General features: G+C 44.8%; 1 protein-coding gene across 1 annotated transcript in view; it reads right to left on the bottom strand.

Annotated features, from left to right (window-relative positions):
• LOC115125652 (plexin-A4-like) overlaps positions 1 to 20,000 on the bottom strand; it is a gene marked incomplete at its 3' end in the record, with an annotated part of 305,241 nt that overhangs the window by 198,629 nt on the left and 86,612 nt on the right. Inside the window, exons 7-9 of the mRNA XM_065017000.1 lie at positions 13,160 to 13,357; positions 10,222 to 10,318; positions 2,836 to 3,026 (exon numbers count right to left, since the gene is read on the bottom strand). Coding sequence (XP_064873072.1) covers positions 2,836 to 3,026; positions 10,222 to 10,318; positions 13,160 to 13,357 — 486 coding nt within the window. The remainder of the gene's footprint in view (positions 1 to 2,835; positions 3,027 to 10,221; positions 10,319 to 13,159; positions 13,358 to 20,000) is intronic.

Below are 20,000 nucleotides of genomic sequence, written 5' to 3'. Positions count from 1 at the left end.
ACATTGAGCCAGGTCACCACATTGAGCCAGGTCACCACACTGAGCCAGGACACCACATTGAGCCAGGTTACCACACTGAGCCAGGTCACCACACTGAGCCAGGTTACCACACTGAGCCAGGTCACCACATTGAGCCAGGTCACCACACTGAGCCAGGTTACCACACTGAGCCAGGTCACCACATTGAGCCAGGTCACCACATTGAGCCAGGTCACCACACTGAGCCAGGTTACCACACTGAGCCAGGTTACCACATTGAGCCAGGTTACCACTTTGAGCCAGGTTACCACACTGAGCCAGGTTACCACATTGAGCCAGGTTACCACATTGACCCAGGTTACCACACTGAGCCAGGTTACCACATTGAGCCAGGTTACCACTTTGAGCCAGGTTACCACACTGAGCCAGGTTACCACACTGAGCCAGGTTACCACACTGAGCCAGGTTACCACTTTGAGCCAGGTTACCACACTGAGCCAGGTTACCACACTGAGCCAGGTTACACTGAACAGCTCAGAGCATACTCGCCCTCTTCCCTGGTGAGAGATAAAGGGGGATTTCTCCTCCTCCTCTCCCGTTCTATCATCCTCCCATAATTTCTCAGGGCCAATCCAATATGGCTACTCTATCCATCCTCTATCCCTCCATCTTCAATCTCTAACCATCTGCTGTCCTCCTCCCCAGGCTAGGGATGGAGGGATGCCCTGTGTATCCATCATCTCTCCAGGGGGTGTGAAGAGATAGGGATTCCTCTCCTCCTCATGACTCCACCCTAGCCCCAACTTGCCCTCCCTTTAACCTCCATCTATCCACCACCCATCTACCCATCCATCCCTCATCCATCCCTCATCCATCCCTCATCCATCCCTCATCCATCCCTCATCCATCCATCATCCATCCCTCATCCATCCATCCATCCAGTAGGGTCAGGAGTGTTTATACCACACACAGGGCTAACCCTGCTGGAGAACAGGAATAGTTAAACGGGTGTGTGTTCATCTGTTCGGAGGTGAGTGATAAACAGGGTGAATGGGCGCTCTTAGCCTAGGTCACTGGGTTAACCATGTGTGTGACTGATCCCTCAGTAGCAGGCAGATGTGGAGTTCTATCAGCATTGGCAAGTTGTGTGTATAAGCAGACTAACACATTGGGATGAGCAACGAGTAATGAGCAATGAGTAATGAGTAATGACCAATGAGTAATGAGTAATGAGTAATGAGTAATGACCAATGAGTAATGACCAATGAGTAATGACCAATGACCAATGAGTAATGAGTAATGAGAAATGAGAAATGAGTAATGAGTAATGACCAATGACCATTGAGTATTGAGTATAGAGCATTGAGAATTGACCAATGACCAATGACCATTGAGTACTGAGAAATGACCAATTACCAATGTCCATTAAGTATTGAGTATTGAGTATTGAGTAATGAGTAATGAGTAATGAGTAATGCGTATTGAGTAATGAGTATTGAGTAATGAGTACTGAGTACTGAGTACTGAGTACTGAGTACTGAGTACTGAGTATTGAGTATTGAGTACTGAGTACTGAGTACTGAGTATTGAGTATTGAGTATTGAGTATTGAGTAATGAGTAATGAGTAATGAGTATTGAGTATTGAGTATTGAGTACTGAGTACTGAGTATTGAGTATTGAGTATTGAGTAATGAGTAATGAGTAATGAGTATTGAGTATTGAGTATTGAGTATTGAGTAATGAGTACTGAGTACTGAGTATTGAGTATTGAGTAATGAGTATTGCACATAGCTGTTACTGTTACTGTCCCTAATTGAAGTCCTGCAGAAAGAAAACTATGATCAAGATGATTCTAATCTTGTCCAAATGAGAGGTGTCTATCAGCTGTCAGAGGGTGACAGTGTGTGTCCTCCCCTGGGTGACAGAGTGTGCTCTCCCCTGGGTGACAGAGTGTGTTCTCCCCTGGGTGACAGAGTGTGTTCTCCCCTGGGTGACAGAGTGTGTTCTCCCCTGGGTGACAGAGTGTGCTCTCCCCTGGGTGACAGAGTGTGCTCTCCCTGGGTGACAGAGTGTGTTCTCCCTGGGTGACAGAGTGTGTTCTCCCTGGGTGACAGAGTGTGTTCTCCCTGGGTGACAGAGTGTGCTCTCCCCTGGGTGACAGAGTGTGTTCTCCCCTGGGTGACAGAGTGTGTTCTCTCCTGGGTGACAGAGTGTGTTCTCCCCTGGGTGACAGTGTGTGTCCTCCCCTGGGTGACAGAGTGTGCTCTCCCCTGGGTGACAGAGTGTGTTCTCCCCTGGGTGACAGAGTGTGTTCTCCTGGGTGACAGTGTGTGTTCTCTCCTGGGTGACAGAGTGTGTTCTCCCCTGGGTGACAGTGTGTGTTCTCTCCTGGGTGACAGAGTGTGTTCTCCCCTGGGTGACAGAGTGTGTTCTCTCCTGGGTGACAGAGTGTGTTCTCCCCTGGGTGACAGAGTGTGTTCTCCCCTGGGTGACAGAGTGTGTTCTCCTGGGTGACAGTGTGTGTCCTCCCCTGGGTGACAGTGTGTGTTCTCCCCTGGGTGACAGAGTGTGTTCTCCCCTGGGTGACAGAGTGTGTTCTCCCCTAGGTGACAGTGTGTGTTCTCCCCTGGGTGACAGAGTGTGCTCTCCCCTGGGTGACAGAGTGTGCTCTCCCCTGGGTGACAGAGTGTGTAGTAATTGCTGGTGTAGTGTGTACAGTACATGCGTGTGTGTGTCATCCCCACTTGTGTGATTCACTTGGTGGGTACTGGTGGTGTGTGTGTGTGTGTGTGTGTGTGTGTGTGTGTGTGTGTGCGTGCGTGCGTGCGTGCGTGCGTGTGTATCTGCATTCTCACCTGGGTGATGCGTGGGTGGGTACACTTGCTGTTGAGTCCATTGCGCTCCAGCCACTGGCTCTCAGGGTGGGGACAGTGCTGCTTGAGGGTGCAGCGGTTCTCCCCTTTACACCACACACAGCCAAACAGGGGGTCTGCCTTCAGACACAGGCCACAGCTACCCCTCTGGGCATCACACTTGTACAGGTGAACTGATGGCGGGGGGGGTCACAGGGAGAGATCAGGTTAACACATCACGCACATATACTTGATTTCAATCAGTCAATCAATCACATGCATTTATAAAGCCATTTGTACATCAGAAATTGTAACAAAGTGCTTTACACCCAGCCTAGATTTAAAACGATAGCCTTCATGATGTATACTGGTAAATGTGGGTGAGAACTGTTCAGAACCCGTAGATCAATCACAGTCAGCGTTTTAGTATTTCCAGAACACGGACAGTATTTGAATCATATTGTGGAAAGCATCATTTGTTGATACTGTATCTCTGTCCCTTGCTCTCTGTCTCAATCCTTCTCTCTTGCTTCTGTCTCCCTCCCTCCCCCCTCTCTCTCTCTCTCTTCCTCCCTACCTTCCTCTCTCTCTCTCTTCTTATCTCTCGCTCTCTCCTTCTCTCCCTCATTTAGCTCCTGCGACCAGAAGCTTCTTGCCTCTGCTCATCCACTAGTTTAACATTTCATCTCCATGGAAACCGGACAGGTTTTTAATTGCCATTAGATGCTTGTGTGATTTGTCCATCAAATGATGCCTCCAGAGTAGCTTTCTCCCTGGGTAGCTAATGGGAGAGAAGAGGAGGAGGAATTCATCTTTAACTCTCCCTCTCTCTCTCCCCATCTCTCCATGGACACAAAATGTTTCTATATATCCATTCAAATGTGAACACAAATGTGAGCGCAAATAAATCTAATTGCAAAGCCAGCGAGGTGCAGTTAATCATTGTCATTGGTGATTCTATTTGTACTGTATGGGTTTAAACCAACTAGTACCATGATGCATGGTTTAGTCCTTGTACATATACTGTATAATATACAGTTGTAGTCGGAAGTTTACATACACCTTAGACAAATACATTTCAACTCAGTTTTTCACAATTCCTGACATTTAATCCTAGTAAAAATTCCCTCTTAGGTCAGTTAGGATAACCACTTTATTTTAAGAATGTGAAATGTCAGAATAATAGTAGAGATAATTATTTTATTTTTTATTTCTTTCATCACATTCCCAGTGGGTCAGAAGTTTACAAACACTGAATTATTATTTGGTAGCATTGCCTTTAAATTGTTTAACTTGGGTCAAACGTTTTGGGTAGCCTTCCACAAGCTTCCCACAATAAGTTGGGTGAATTTTGGCCCATTCCTCCTGGTGTAACTGAGTCAGGTTTGTAGGCCTCCTTGCTCACACAGGCTTTTTCAGTTCTACCCAAACATTTTCTATATGATTGAGGTCAGGGCTTTGTGATGGCCACTCCAATACCTTGACTTTGTTGTCCTTAAGCCATTTTGCCACAACTTTGGAGTATGCTTGGGGTCATTGTCCATTTGGAAGACCCATTTGCAACCAAGCTTTAACTTTCAGACCAATGTCTTGAGATGTTACTTCAATATATCCACATAATTTTCCTACCTCATGATGCCATCTAGTTTGTAAAGGGCACCAGTCCCTCCTGCAGCAAAGCAACTCCACAACATGATGCTGCCACCCCCTGTGCTTCACGGTTGGGATGTGTTCTTCGGCTTGCAAGCGTTCCCCTTTTCCTCCAAATATAATGATGGTCATTATGGCCAAACAGTTCTATGTTTGTTTCATCAGACCAGAGGACATTTCTCCAAAAAGTACGATCTTTGTCCCCATGTGCAGTTGCAAACCGTAGTCTGACTTTTTATGGCAGTTTTGAAGCAATGGCTTCTTCCTTGCTGAGCGGCCATTCAGGTTATGTCGATATAGGACTCGTTTTACTGTGGATATAGATACTTTTGTGCCTGTTTCCTCCAGCATCTTCACAAGGTCCTTTGCTGTTGTTCTGGGATTTATTTGCACTTTTCATACCAAAGTACGTTCATCTCTAGGAGACAGAACGCCTATCAGAAGCTTTTAAAGCCATTACATAATTTTCTGGAATTTTCCCAGCTGTTTAAAGGCACAGTCAACTTAGTGTATGTAAACTTCTAACCCACTGGAATTGTGATACAGTGAATTAAAAGTGAAATAATCTGTCTGTAAACAATTGTTGGAAAAATTAATTGTCTCATGCACAACGTAGATGTCCTAACCGACTTGCCAAAACTATAGTTTGTTAACTTCTCTAGGGTAGAGGGCAGCATTTGGAATTTTGGATGAAAAGCGTGCCCAAATTAAACTGCCTTCTACTCAGGCCCAGAGGATCGGATATGCATGTAATTGGTAGATTTGGATAGAAAACACTCTGAAGTTTACAAAACTGTTAAAAAGGTATCTGTGAGTATAACAGAACTGATTTGGCTGGTGAAAACCTGAGAAAAATCCATTCAGGAAGTAGGATTTTTTTTGTAGTAGTTTTCTATTCAATGCCATTACAGTATCCATTGACTTAGGACTCAAAACGCAGTTCCTATGCCTTCCACTAGATGTCAACAGTCTTTAGAAATTGTTTCAGGCTTGTATTCTGAAAAATTAGGGAGTAAGAGCAGTCTGAATGAGTGGACCCTGCCTTGTCACAGAGCTTTTCCATGCGCCTGCCTGAGAGAGTGCCTTTCTTGTTTACCTTTTATATTGACGACGTTATTGTCCGGTTGAAATATTATAGATTTTTTAGGCTAAAAACAACCTGAGGATCGTTTGACATGTTTCTATGAACTTTACGGATATCATTTGGATTTTTTGTCTGCCTGTTGTGACAGCGTTTGAGCCTGTGGATTACTGAAGAAAACCCTGCAACAAAACTGAGGTTTTTGGATATAAAGAGAGACTTTATCGAACAAAAGGAACATTTATTAAACAAGGACGTAGGCAATTACTAGGATCCTACCTGTACACATCATTAAATTGAAGGGGTCGCCTATGTCATTGTGTGGGACAATGTCAGGTTCCAACATGCAGAGATGGTTCAGGCAGGGTTTCGGGCCCATCCCCGATTCGTGACCCTATACCAGCCCCCATGCTATCCTTTCAACCCTAATGAGGATATTTTGTTGAGCATGGAGACGGGCGATCACCATCCCTAGTGTGCCACCCTCCTTCTGGCCCTGGATGAGGCATGCAGATTAGAGGTTCATTTATTGGTCAGGCCAGGGTGTGACATGATTAATTGTGGTGCGTTTTTGTCATGTTTTTTGTAACAATTGAAATAGGTATTTTTGGACACCTGATTTGGTTCTCAATTTTTTTCAGGTGATTTAATCTTTAACTCTGATTGGGAACCATAGTGTAGTTGAGGAGTCAGCCAGGAATTCAGAGTAGTTCAGGTGAGTGCTATTTTAATGCACTGACTCTGTGTAAGTGTTCACCAACACAGGCTGTAAAGAACAAACAAATGCCCCAAACAGGGGGTTTTAAACTGTCCAGGGAAACCCATTAAAATGGGAAAACACAAAACCCACAGACTGCATTTTGGTCCACTCTCCTTCAACTAAACAGACGGTCACAATAATTAACCCTCCTTCTGGCCCTGGATGGGCATGCTGACTAATAAAGCCTTACTACCTAACTCAAAACAGGTGCACTCAATCAACACATAAGGAGGGGGAGGAAATAATCAGTAACAGGAAATAGGTATTTTTGGACACCGATTTGGCCCAATTTTTTTTTACACCTTTATTTAATCTTTATTTAATTAGGCAAGGCAGTTAAGAACACATTCTTATTTACAATGGTGGCCTAGGAACGGTGTGGGTTAACTGCCTTGTTCAGGGGCAGAATGACAGATTTTTACCTTGTCAGCTCGAGGGATTCAATCTTGCAAGCTTACAGTTAACTAGTCCAACGCTCTAACCACCTGCCTCTCATTGCACTCCACGAGGAGACTGCCTGTTATGCAAATGCAGTAAGCCAAGGTAAGTTGCTAGCTAGCATTAAACTTATCTTATAAAAATCAATCAATCATAATCACTAGTTAACTACACATGGTTGATGATATTACTAGTTTATCTAGCATGTCCTGCATTGCATATAAATGATGCAATGCATATCGTTGCTCCAACGTGAACCCAACCATAAACATCAATGCCATTCTTAAAATCAATGCACAGAAGTCTATATATTTAAACCTGCATATTTAGAGAAAATAAATCCAGGTTAACAGGCAATATTAACGAGGTGAAATTTTGTCACTTCTCTTGCGTTCATTGCACGCAGAGTCAGTGTATATACAACAGTTTGGGCCATTGTACGTAATTATGACATAACATTGAAGGTTGTGCAATGTACCAGGAATATTTAGACTTATGGATGCCACCCGTTAGATAAAATACGGAACGGTTCCGTATTTCACTGAAAGAATAAACGTCTTGTTTTCGAGATGATAGTTTCTGGATTCGACCATATTAATGACCTCATATTTCTGTGTGTTATCATGTTATAACTAAGTCTATGATTTGATAGATCAGTCTGAGCGATGGTAGGCACCAGCAGGCTTGTAAGCATTCATTCAAACAGCACTTTCGTGCGTTTTGCCAGCAGCTCTTCGCAATGCTTCAAGCATTGCGCTGTTTATTACTTCAAGCCTATCAACTCCCGAGATTAGGCTGGTGTAACCGATGTGAAATGGTTAGCTAGTTAGCGGGGTGCACGCTAATCTTGTTTCAAACGTTACTCGCTCTGAAACTTGGAGTAGTTGTTCCCCTTGCTCTGCATGGTTAACGCTGCTTCGAGGGTGGCTGTTGTCGATGTGTTCCTGGTTAGAGTCCAGGTAGGAGTGAGGAGAGGGACGGAAGCTATACTGTTGCACTGGCAATACTAAAGTGCCTATAAGAACATCCAATAGTCAAAGGTTAATGAAATACAAATGGTATAGAGGGAAATAGTCCTATAATTCCTATAATAACTAAAACCTAAAACTTTTTACCTGGGAATATTGAAGACTCATGTTAAAAGGAACCACCAGCTTTCATTTTTTCTCATGTTCTGAGCAAGGAACTTCAACGTTAGCTTTCTTACATGGCACATATTGCACTTTTACTTTCTTCTCCAACACTTTGTTTCTGCATTATTTCTTTGTGGCTAAATTGATTTTATTTATGTATTGTATTAGGTTAAAATAAGTGTTCATTCAGTATTGTTGTAATTGTCATTATTGCAAATAAATAAATAAAAATCGGTATCGGCTGTTTTGGTTCTCCAATAATCGGTATCACTATCAGCGTTGAAAAATCATAATCGGTCGACCTCTAATGCAGATACATCAACGCAGAGCAATGTCAGGCTTGGAATCATCAGGCCAAAAGGTATTTCCCGCTGTGCATGAACAATGAGGACATTCACTGTGATGTGGATGAGAATTTATGGCCAAATGCTCAAAAGGGAAAGGGAACAAGACAGGCTTGATGCAAATTATTGCGTGCTAAATGTTATGTTTTATTTTCATTCATTTAATTGAATGCTCTCATTACATTTCACAATAAACTTATATTTTGAATCAATGGTTGTGTGGTGAGAGCTGTTCACAATCCAAAATGAATGCACACTGACAGGTTTTGAAAGTGTGACGAGTTTTGTACTAAGAGTTGTGAAAATAGTACCAAAGTGATAACAAAAGACTGTATTAACCATTACTAGATAGATAGATAGATAGATAGATAGATAGATAGATAGATAGATAGATAGATAGTCACTGTTAGTATAGCATATTGAATATTCTCTTTAGTGTATGCATGTGTGGTCTGTGGTAATATGCTGCTGGGCAGAGGGAGACAACTGACAGAGGAAGGCGTGAAGCTAACAAGCACCACAGAGGAAGTTGTGAAGCTAACAAACACCACAGAGGAAGTTGTGAAGCTAACAAACACCACAGAGGAAGTTGTGAAGCTAACAAGCACCACAGAGGAAGGCGTGAAGCTAACAAGCACCACAGAGGAAGTTGTGAAGCTAACAAGCACCACAGAGGAAGTTGTGAAGCTAACAAGCACCACAGAGGAAGTTGTGAAGCTAACAAACACCACAGAGGGAGTTGTGAAGCTAACAAACACCACATAGGAAGTTGTGAAGCTAACAAGCACCACAGAGGAAGTTGTGAAGCTAACAGGCACCACAGGGGAGACGAGAGATAGTGAGAGAGAGGGAAAGAGAGAGGGAGGGAGAGAGGGAGGGAGAGAGAGAAACAGAGAGAGAGAGAGGAGCGAGAGAAAGGAGAGATGGAGAGAGAGGGGGGAGAGGGAAAGTAAAGAGATGGGACTGGAGAGATGGAAAAAGGCAAGAGGACGTGGCGAGACGACCGGTGTGAAGCTAACGAGGTGATGAGAAGGAGGGAAAAGGGAGGAGGAGAGAGAGAGAGAAGAGAAGGAGAGAGAGAAACAGAGAGAGAAACACAGAGAGAGGATAGGAGGAGAGAGAGAGAAAGAGAAGGAGAGAGAGAAACAGAGAGAGGGAGCGAGAGAGAGAGGGGAAGAGAGAGACAGGGAGAGGGAAAGAGATGGCGACTGGAGAGATGGCACGATGGGAAAAGGGAAAAGGATGTGGCGAGACGACCGGTGTGAAGCTAATGAGGTGAACAGAAGGAGGGAAGAGAGAGAGAGAGAGAGAGCAGAGAGAGGGAGAGCAGAGGGAAATTAGGTGTGAGAGATGGAGAGTAAGGGAGAGAAAGAGGGAGATGAGAGAGGGAGAGCAGAGGGAAATTAGGTGTAAGAGATGGAGAGTAAGGGAGAGAAAGAGGGAGATGAGAGAGGAGAGCAGAGGGAAATTAGGTGTGAGAGATGGAGAGTAAGGGAGAGAAAGAGGGAGATGAGAGAGAGGGAGAGCAGAGGGAAATTAGGTGTGAGAGATGGAGAGTAAGGGAGAGAAAGAGGGAGATGAGAGAGAGGGAGAGCAGAGGGAAATTAGGTGTAAGAGATGGAGAGTAAGGGAGAGAAAGAGGAGATGAGAGAGGGAGATGGAAATTAGGTGTGAGAGATGGAGAGTAAGGGAGAGAAAGAGGGAGATGAGAGAGAGGGAGAGCAGAGGGAAATTAGGTGTGAGAGATGGAGAGTAAGGGAGAGAAAGAGGGAGATGAGAGAAGAGGCAAAGTTATAACCAGACGCCGCCGCCCACCACAGCAAAGTAATGCCACTTCTGTGTCTGTGCCGGTGTCAGGGGGATGGATACCGCCGCAACTGCCCGCCTGTTGCCATGGAGACCGGCTACACAGGCAACGGCGGTGATCGGGTGGGGTGTGTGTGGATGTGGGTGTGTGGGTGTGGGTGTGGGGGGGGTCCTGACCTTTATTTTCGGCAGGGTTGTCGATGCTGAAGTCTCCGTTCCAGATGACCGTCAGGTCCACAGGGAGGCTGCTCATCTCCATCCCATCATATGAGTACTGTTGTCGCCATGGGGACCCAGAGAGGGGGAGATGGGGGGGTGAGATGGAGAGAACAGGGAGCGAGAGAAAGGGAGAGAGAGAGCACCAGAGAGAAAGAGAGAGGGGGTAGAGGAAAAGGCATTTGTAGAGCAGAAGTACTGTAAACACTCAAGCCAGGTAGAGGACATCTTCACAGACAACTACGTATCAAAGCTAGTCAGAGTGTTTGAGACACTCCCATTCAACAGTAGCATATCATATTAGCATATCATTCAGCATAGAAACCCTTTCATTGGGATTCTTTCATTTCATACCAACCATTGTTCCAGAACTGAATGACACATAATAGTATTGCTGAGGGAAGCTGGAATTTAGAGAGGGCATTTAAACTCATCAAGGTTCTGTGCACATGTACAATGAGAGACATTTCCTTGGGCATGGAGGACTGGTTCCAGACAGTGTACTGTAGGTACTATCTCAATAGTACTGATTACTAGAAATGAGGAACCTGTATTGAGATTCTACAGTCAATGGCTCTCCAGACAGACCTGAGATAGAGTTGTGCATCTTCTCACTTTCACAAATAACTTCAAATATGTCTCTGACCAACTCTCTCGTTATCTCTCTCCGAATGATCCTGGAGGCACTCCGCACTGCCAAAGCTGACTCTCTCCTCTGTTCTCATCCTCCTAGATGTATCCTCTGCCTTCAACACCGTGAACCATCAGATCCTCCTCTCCAGCCTCTCAGGGCTGGGTGTCTTAGGCTCTGCACACTCTTGGATTGCATCCTAGTTGGCAGGCCGCTCCTACCAGGTGATGTGGAGAGGATCTGCACCACATACTCTCACTACTCACTACTGGTGTCCCCCAGGTCATGGTTCTAGGCCCTCTCCTCTTCTCTCTATAGCCCAAGCCACTGGGCTCTGTCATATCCTCACATGGTCTCTTCTATCATTGCTATGCGGATGACACTCAACTACTTTTCTCCTTCCCCCCTTCTTCACCCAGGTGGTGACACGCATCCCTGCGTGCCTGGCAGATATCTCAGCTTGGATGTCGGCCCACCACCTCAAGCTCAACAAGACAGAGCTTCTCTTCATCCCACGGAAGGCCTCTCCGCTCCAAGACTGCTCCATCACGGTTGACAACTCCACGGTGTCCCCCTCCCAGAGTGCAAAGAACCTTGGCATGACCCTGGACAACACCCTGGCATTCACTGCAAACACCAAAGCAGTGACTCGCTCCTGCAGGTCGTGCTCCTCAACATCCGTAGAATACGAGCCTACCTCACAGAGTAGGAGTCATCTCCCGTCTGGACTACCGCAACTGTTGGTTTTGCTCTCCGCTTGTGCCATCAAACCCCTGCAATTTATCCAGAATACTGCAGCCTGCCTGGTGTTCAAACTTCCCATGTTCTCCCACGTCTCCCCGCCTCTCAGCGGTTCTCCACTGGCTTCCAGTCGAAGCTCACATCCATTACAAGACCAGCAGCAAGAGCAACTGCCCCTCCCTACCGATATATATATATATATATATATATTTTGTGAACTAACACGCGCACTTGACTTTGTTTATACCTACTGTGATACACTACATGACTGAAAGTATGTGGACATCTGCTCGTCGAACATCTCATTCCAAAATCAAGGGCATTAATATGGAGTTGGTCCCTCCTTTACTGCTATAACAGCCTCCACTCTTCTGGGAAGGCTTTCCACTAGATGTTGGAACATTGCTGTGGGGACTTGCTTCCATTCAGCCACAATAACATTAGTGAGATCGGGCACTGATGTTGGGCGAGTAGGTCTGGCTAGCAGTCAGCGTTCCAATTCATTACAGAGGTGTTCGATGGGGTTGAGGTTAGGGCTCTGTGCAGGCCAGTCAAATTCTTCCACAGCGATCTCGACAAACCATTTCCGTATGGACCTCGTTTTGTGCACGGGGACATTGTCATGCTGAAACAGGAAAGGGCCTTCCCCAAACTGTTGCCACAAAGTTGGAAGCACAAATTTGTCTAGAATGTCATTATATGTTGTAGCATTAAGATTTCCCTTCACTGGAACTAAAACAGCCCCAGACAATTATTTCTCCTCCACCAAACTTTACAGTTGGCACTATGCATTCCAACAGATAGCGTTCTCCTGGCGTCCGCCAAATCTATATTAATCCATCGGACTGGCAGATGGTGAAGTGTGATTCATGCTCGGCCATGAAAACCCATTTCATGAAGCTCCCGACGAACAGTTCTTGGGCTGACGTTGCTTCCAGAGGCAGTTTGGAACTCGGGAGTGAGTGTTGCAACCGAGGACAGACGATTTTTACTGGCTACGCATTTCAGCATTCGGCCGTCCCGTTCTGTGAGCTTGTGTGGCCTACCACTTTGTGGCTGAGCTGTTGTTGCTCCTAGACGTTTCCACTTCACAATAACAGCACAGCAACTGATTTGTTGGAAAGGTGGCATCCTAGGACGGTGCCACGTTGAAAGTCACTGAGCTCTTCAGTAAGGCCATTCTACTGCCAATGTTTGTCTATGGAGATTGCATGGTTGTGTGCTCGATTGTATACACCTGTCAGCAACAGGTCTGGCTGAAATAGCAAAATTCACTCATTTGAACCGGTGTCCACATACTTCTGTATATTTAGTGCATGTGGTTGTACCACCTAGCTTTAAGATGATTGCACTAACTGTATGTCGCTTAGTGACTAAAAGGTCAAAGCAAATATCAGATACATTCCTTCCAACATGCCTTATATCCACAATTTCCATTGATTGTGTTCACCTAAACATACACATACATAAACTTCCCTATTCATCCCGTTTACACCCCCAAAACACACCATCACCCCCTATACTCACCGAGGTGTTCTGGCACTGAACACAGCTGCTGTTGAAGCGGAGCGCGGGCACCCGCTGCTCCACGCCCTGGATGGTGAGCAGACACTCATAGCCCCGCTGTCCTGACTGTGGCTGGGGAAGGTTCTTGGCCCGCAGGGTGATGGGCTTCACCACGTTGACCGGCACCAGGATGCGCTCAGTGGGCAGCAGCTGGGGACACTCCTGTAAAAGCCACAGGGAGAGCTGGTCAGGAGGACCAAAACGACAGGAGCCAGACGTCAACAGTGTGTTACTCCCAATACACACTTGTTTCACACTGTGGATTTGGCATAGTTTACTTTACTCGTGGTTGTCGAGAGAGAAAAAGTTAACAAGAAATATTGACTATGTTATGATATTTTGGGTTATACTTTGAAGTCAACATCATACCGTATGGGCCATTCTAGGACAACAGTGAAGCTACGTCCGAGTAGAGTTCAACCCTGTACAAATCTCCCTACAGGCCAAAGTCACGCCTCACATCCACAAGGTTAATACAGACACCATATCTAACTGTGAAACAACATTATAAATGGTAGGAATTATGAATGTGTTTTGGCGACTATGGTTGGGTGTGGTTGGGTAGTTATATCTGGTAGAGTTAGTGTTGGTTACCTCTAGTGGTTGGGTAGTTATATCTGGTAGAGTTAGTGTTGGTTACCTCTAGTGGTTGGGTAGTTATAGCTGGTAGAGTTAGTGTTGGTTACCTCTAGTGGTTGGGTAGTTATACCTGGTAGAGTTAGTGTTGGTTACCTCTAGTGGTTGGGTAGTTATATCTGGTAGAGTTAGTGTTGGTTACCTCTAGTGGTTGGGTAGTTATATCTGGTAGAGTTAGTGTTGGTTGTCTCTAGTGGTTGGGTAGTTATATCTGGTAGAGTTAGTGTTGGTTACCTCTAGTGGTTGGGTAGTTATATCTGGTAGAGTTAGTGTTGGTTACCTCTAGTGGTTGGGTAGTTATATCTGGTAGAGTTAGTGTTGGTTACCTCTAGTGGTTGGGTAGTTATATCTGGTAGAGTTAATGTTGGTTGTCTCTAGTGGTTGGGTAGTTATATCTGGTAGAGTTAGTGTTGGTTACCTCTAGTGGTTGGGTAGTTATATCTGGTAGAGTTAATGTTGGTTGTCTCTAGTGGTTGGGTAGTTATATCTGGTAGAGTTAGTGTTGGTTACCTCTAGTGGTTGGGTAGTTATATTTGGTAGAGTTAGTGTTGGTTACCTCTAGTGGTTGGGTAGTTATATCTGGTAGAGTTAGTGTTGGTTACCTCTAGTGGTTGGGTAGTTATATCTGGTAGAGTTAATGTTGGTTGTCTCTAGTGGTTGGGTAGTTATATCTGGTAGAGTTAGTGTTGGTTGCCTCTATAGCCCTTAACAAGGTTTGAATGGCATGTGAGTTGGAGTGGGCCAATCATACCAACGATAGGATATCGATAGGAGGTCAAGAGAGCAGTGCATTATTATTACACTGACTTGTAAATGAACAGTGTCAGTGACATGATAGAAATAGGGCCATGTGTTTCCATTTACACAACAACAGAGGTTCAATGAAAGCTGCTTCTGCTTTGATGAGAAAAGAGAAAGAGAGATAGAAAGAGAGAGAGGCAGAGACAGACAGAGAGAGAGGGAGAGAGAGAGAGAGGGAGTAAAGGAGAGAGAGAGGGAGTAAAGGAGAGAGAGAGGCAGAGAAAGAGGGAGAGAGAGAGAGAGACAGAGAGAGGCAGAGACAGACAGAGAGAGAGGCAGAGAGAGAGAGAGAGAGAGAGGGAGGAGAGAGAGAGAGAGAGAGAGAGAGAGAGAGAATTGGCAATTGGGTGTCTAAAATTAACATCCTATCAACTCAGGTGAATGGCTGAGTAAAAATAGTCAGTTGCTGATGGAGATGAGAGGAGAGAATGGAGACAGAGACACAGAGTGTCCTGATGAAGTTGTGTCTGTGTTGATGTGTAGAGTCTACAGTGATGATGAAGTTCTGTGTCTGTGTTGATGTGTAGAGTCTACAGTGCTGATGAAGTTCTGTGTCTGTGTTGATGTGTAGAGTCTACAGTGCTGATGAAGTTCTGTGTCTGTGTTGATGTGTAGAGTCTACAGTGATGATGAAGTTCTGTGTCTGTGTCGATGTGTAGAGTCTACAGTGCTGATGAAGTTCTGTGCCTGTGTTGATGGGTAGAGTCTACAGTGCTGATGAAGTTCTGTGTCTGTGTTGATGTGTAGAGTCTACAGTGCTGATGAAGTTCTGTGTCTGTGTTGATGGGTAGAGTCTACAGTGCTGATGAAGTTCTGTGTCTGTGTTGATGTGTAGAGTCTACAGTGCTGATGAAGTTCTGTGTCTGTGTTGATGGGTAGAGTCTACAGTGCTGATGAAGTTCTGTGTCTGTGTTGATGGGTAGAGTCTACAGTGCTGATGAAGTTCTGTGCCTGTGTTGATGTGTAGAGTCTACAGTGCTGATGAAGTTCTGTGCCTGTGTTGATGTGTAGAGTCTACAGTCCTGATGAAATTCTGTGTCTGTGTTGATGGGTAGAGTGTACAGTGCTGATGAAGTTATGTGTCTGTGTCGATGTGTAGAGTCTACAGTGCTGATGAAGTTCTGTGCCTGTGTCGATGTGTAGAGTCTACAGTGCTGATGAAGTTCTGTGCCTGTGTTGATGTGTAGAGTCTACAGTGCTGATGAAGTTCTGTGCCTGTGTTGATGTGTAGAGTCTACAGTGCTGATGAAGTTCTGTGTTGATGTGTAGAGTCTACAGTCCTGATGAAGTTCTGTGTCTGTGTTGATGGGTAGAGTCTACAGTGCTGATGAAGTTATGTGTCTGTGTTGATGGGTAGAGTGTACAGTGCTGATGAAGTTATGTGTCTGTGTTGATGGGTAGAATATACAGTGCTGATGAAGTTCTGTGTTGATGTGTAGAGTCTACAGTCCTGATGAAGTTCTGTGTCTGTGTTGATGGGTAGAGTCTACAGTGCTGATGAAGTTCTGTGTCTGTGTTGATGGGTAGTCTACAGTGCTGATGAAGTTATGTGCCTGTGTTGATGGGTAGAGTCTACAGTGCTGATGAAGTTCTGTGTCTGTGTTGATGGGTAGAGTCTACAGTGCTGATGAAGTTCTGTGTCTGTGTTGATGGGTAGAGTCTACAGTGCTGATGAAGTTCTGTGTTGATGGGTAGAGTCTACAGTGCTGATGAAGTTCTGTGTCTGTGTTGATGGGTAGAGTCTACAGTGCTGATGAAGTTCTGTGTCTGTGTTGATGGGTAGAATATACAGTGCTGATGAAGTTCTGTGTCTGTGTTGATGGGTAGAGTCTACAGTGCTGATGAAGTTCTGTGTCTGTGTTGATGGGTAGAGTCTACAGTGCTGATGAAGTTCTGTGTCTGTGTTGATGGGTAGAATATACAGTGCTGATGAAGTTCTGTGTTGATGGGTAGAGTCTACAGTGCTGATGAAGTTATGTGTCTGTGTTGATGGGTAGAGTCTACAGTGCTGATGAAGTTATGTGTCTGTGTTGATGTGTAGAGTCTACAGTGCTGATGAAGTTCTGTGTCTGTGTTGATGGGTAGAGTCTACAGTGCTGATGAAGTTCTGTGTTGATGGGTAGAGTCTACAGTGCTGATGAAATTATGTGTCTGTGTTGATGGGTAGAGTCTACAGTGCTGATGAAGTTCTGTGTTGATGTGTAGAGTCTACAGTGCTGATGAAGTTCTGTGTCTGTGTTGATGGGTAGAGTCTACAGTGCTGATGAAGTTCTGTGTCTGTGTTGATGGGTAGAGTCTACAGTGCTGATGAAGTTCTGTGTCTGTGTTGATGGGTAGTCTACAGTGCTGATGAAGTTATGTGCCTGTGTTGATGGGTAGAGTCTACAGTGCTGATAAAGTTCTGTGTCTGTGTTGATGGGTAGTCTACAGTGCTGATGAAGTTCTGTGTTGATGGGTAGAGTCTACAGTGCTGATGAAGTTCTGTGTCTGTGTTGATGGGTAGAGTCTACAGTGCTGATGAAGTTCTGTGTCTGTGTTGATGGGTAGAGTCTACAGTGCTGATGAAGTTCTGTGTCTGTGTTGATGGGTAGAGTCTACAGTGCTGATGAAGTTCTGTGTTGATGGGTAGAGTCTACAGTGCTGATGAAGTTATGTGTCTGTGTTGATGGGTAGAATATACAGTGCTGATGAAGTTCTGTGTTGATGGGTAGAGTCTACAGTGCTGATAAAGTTCTGTGTCTGTGTTGATGGGTAGAGTCTACAGTGCTGATGAAGTTCTGTGTTGATGGGTAGAGTCTACAGTGCTGATGAAGTTCTGTGTCTGTGTTGATGGGTAGAGTCTACAGTGCTGATGAAGTTCTGTGTCTGTGTTGATGGGTAGAGTCTATAGTGCTGATGATGTTCTGTGCCTGTGTGTTGATGGGTAGAGTCTACAGTGCTGATGAAGTTCTGTGCCTGTGTGTTGATGGGTAGAGTCTACAGTGCTGATGAAGTTCTGTGTTGATTGGTAGAGTCTACAGTGCTGTGCATAAATACAACTCCCATCTCCTGGTGAGACAATTTTACTTTGTTAAACTGTGGGCTCAGATAAAGAAAGAGAGGAACAGAGTGAGAACACTGGGAGAGATAGAATGAGAGAGAGAGAATGAGGCAGATATAATAAGAGATATTATATGGAGAGATTGAGAGAAAGCGAATATGGCAGACAGAGAGAAAAAACTAATAGAGAGAGAGATAGAGAAAGAGAGAGAGACAGAGAAAGAGAGAGAGACAGAGAAGAGAGAGAGAAAGAGAGAGAGACAGCGAAGAGAGAGAGAAAGAGAGAGAGACAGCGAAAGAGAGAGAGAGACAGAGAAAGAGAGAGAGAAAGAGAGAGAGACAGAGAAGAGAGAGATAAAGAGAGAGAGACAGAGAAAGAGAGAGAGACAGAGAAGAGAGAGAAAGCGAGAGAGAAAGAGAGATAGACAGAGAAGAGAGAGAGAGAGAGAAAGAGAGAGAGAGACAGAGAAAGAGAGAGAGACAGAGAAGAGAGAGAGAAAGCGAGAGAGACAGAGAGAGAGGAAGAAAAGAAGGGGAGAGCAGATAAGGTGTCCTCTCGTTCCTGGAGTTGAGAAGTGAAGCGGAGCCGCCACGTTGCCCGATAACACTTGTTTGAAGTTCATTAAAAACCACTTGATTGGGGTACTCTGAATGACTGGCTGGCTTGCATATAAACCACTTCATGACACTATTCAAAAAGTCATTATAGATAAATTACAGAGTGGCACAAATAATGTTTGCTTTACAAAACTGAGGAGATATGAATAATTTCTGTTGAAAATGGAGGAGCCCTATTTTCTGATAAGTCTGGAATGGCACGCTATGTCATATACACTATAGTGCACTATACATAGAGAATACGGTGTCATTTCAGATAGAAACGAGGTGAACTGGAGGGTACGATCGGTTGTGAAGTGTCTGACATCATTTGTGATATCATTTTGAATGAATCACTGAAGTAAGTTGACTGTCCAAGCGGAACAGTTGTGGACTTATACAATGTACATGAAGTCTTTGTCTGTATTCCTGTTATGATTTCACAATAACATTACAGAGAGATTTTAAAACATCCAATGGAAAGTGACTTCACACCTCGTCAATAACACGGAGAGCTTTAAAACATGATTTCATCCAATGTAAAGTTAGAGTGTAGAAGTACTAACTTGTCAGGATGAGGATGATGTGATACACATCATCATCAAATCACACCACACCACAAATCACACCAAATCACCACAAATCACACCTCACCACAAATCACACCTCACCACAAATCACACCACACCTCACACACCACAAATCACACCACACCACAAATCACACCACACCACAAATCACACACAAGACCACAAATCACACCTCACCACAAATCACACAACACCACAAATCACACCACACCACAAATCACACCACACCACAAATCACACCACACCACAAATCACACCACACCACAAATCACACAAGACCACAAATCACACCACAAATCACACCACACCACAAATCACACCAAGACCACAAATCACACCACACCACAAACACCACAAATCACACCACACAAATCACACAAGACCAAACACCACAAATCACACCACACCACAAATCACCACAAATCACACACAAATCACACCAGACCAGAAATCACACCTCACCACAAATCACACCACACCACACCACAAATCACACCACACCACAAATCACACAAGACCACAAATCACACCACACCACAAATCACACCTCACCACAAAACACACAATACCACAAATCACACCACACCACAAATCACACCTCACCACAAATCACACAAGACCACAAATCACACCACACCACAAATCACACTTCACCACAAATCACACCACACCACAAATCACACCACACCACAAATCACACCACACCACACCACAAATCACACTTCACCACAAATCACACCACATCACAAATCACACCACCACAAATCAAATCACAAATCACATCACACCACAAATCACACTTCACCTCACCACAAAAATCACCACAAATCACATCAGACCACAAATCACACACACCACAAATCACACCTCACCACAAATCAATCTAACCACAACAAGACACACAGAAATCACATCACCTCACCACAAATCAAACCACAACACAAATCACACCTCAACACAAATCACACCTCACCACAAATCACACTCACCACAAATCACCTCACCACAAATCAAACCACAATCACAAATCACACCCTCACCTCACCACAAATCACACCACACCACAACCCTTGTGGTGAGGTGTGATTTGTGGTGTGGTGTGATCTGCTCTCTGCCCTCTGCTCTCTGCCCTCTGCCCT

Source organism: Oncorhynchus nerka, unplaced genomic scaffold (assembly GCF_034236695.1).
Source record: "Oncorhynchus nerka isolate Pitt River unplaced genomic scaffold, Oner_Uvic_2.0 unplaced_scaffold_690, whole genome shotgun sequence".
In the NCBI taxonomy this organism is placed as follows: domain Eukaryota; kingdom Metazoa; phylum Chordata; class Actinopteri; order Salmoniformes; family Salmonidae; genus Oncorhynchus; species Oncorhynchus nerka.
The sequence above is the reverse complement of the archived record's forward strand: the minus strand, read 5'-3'. Positions and strand labels throughout refer to the sequence as shown.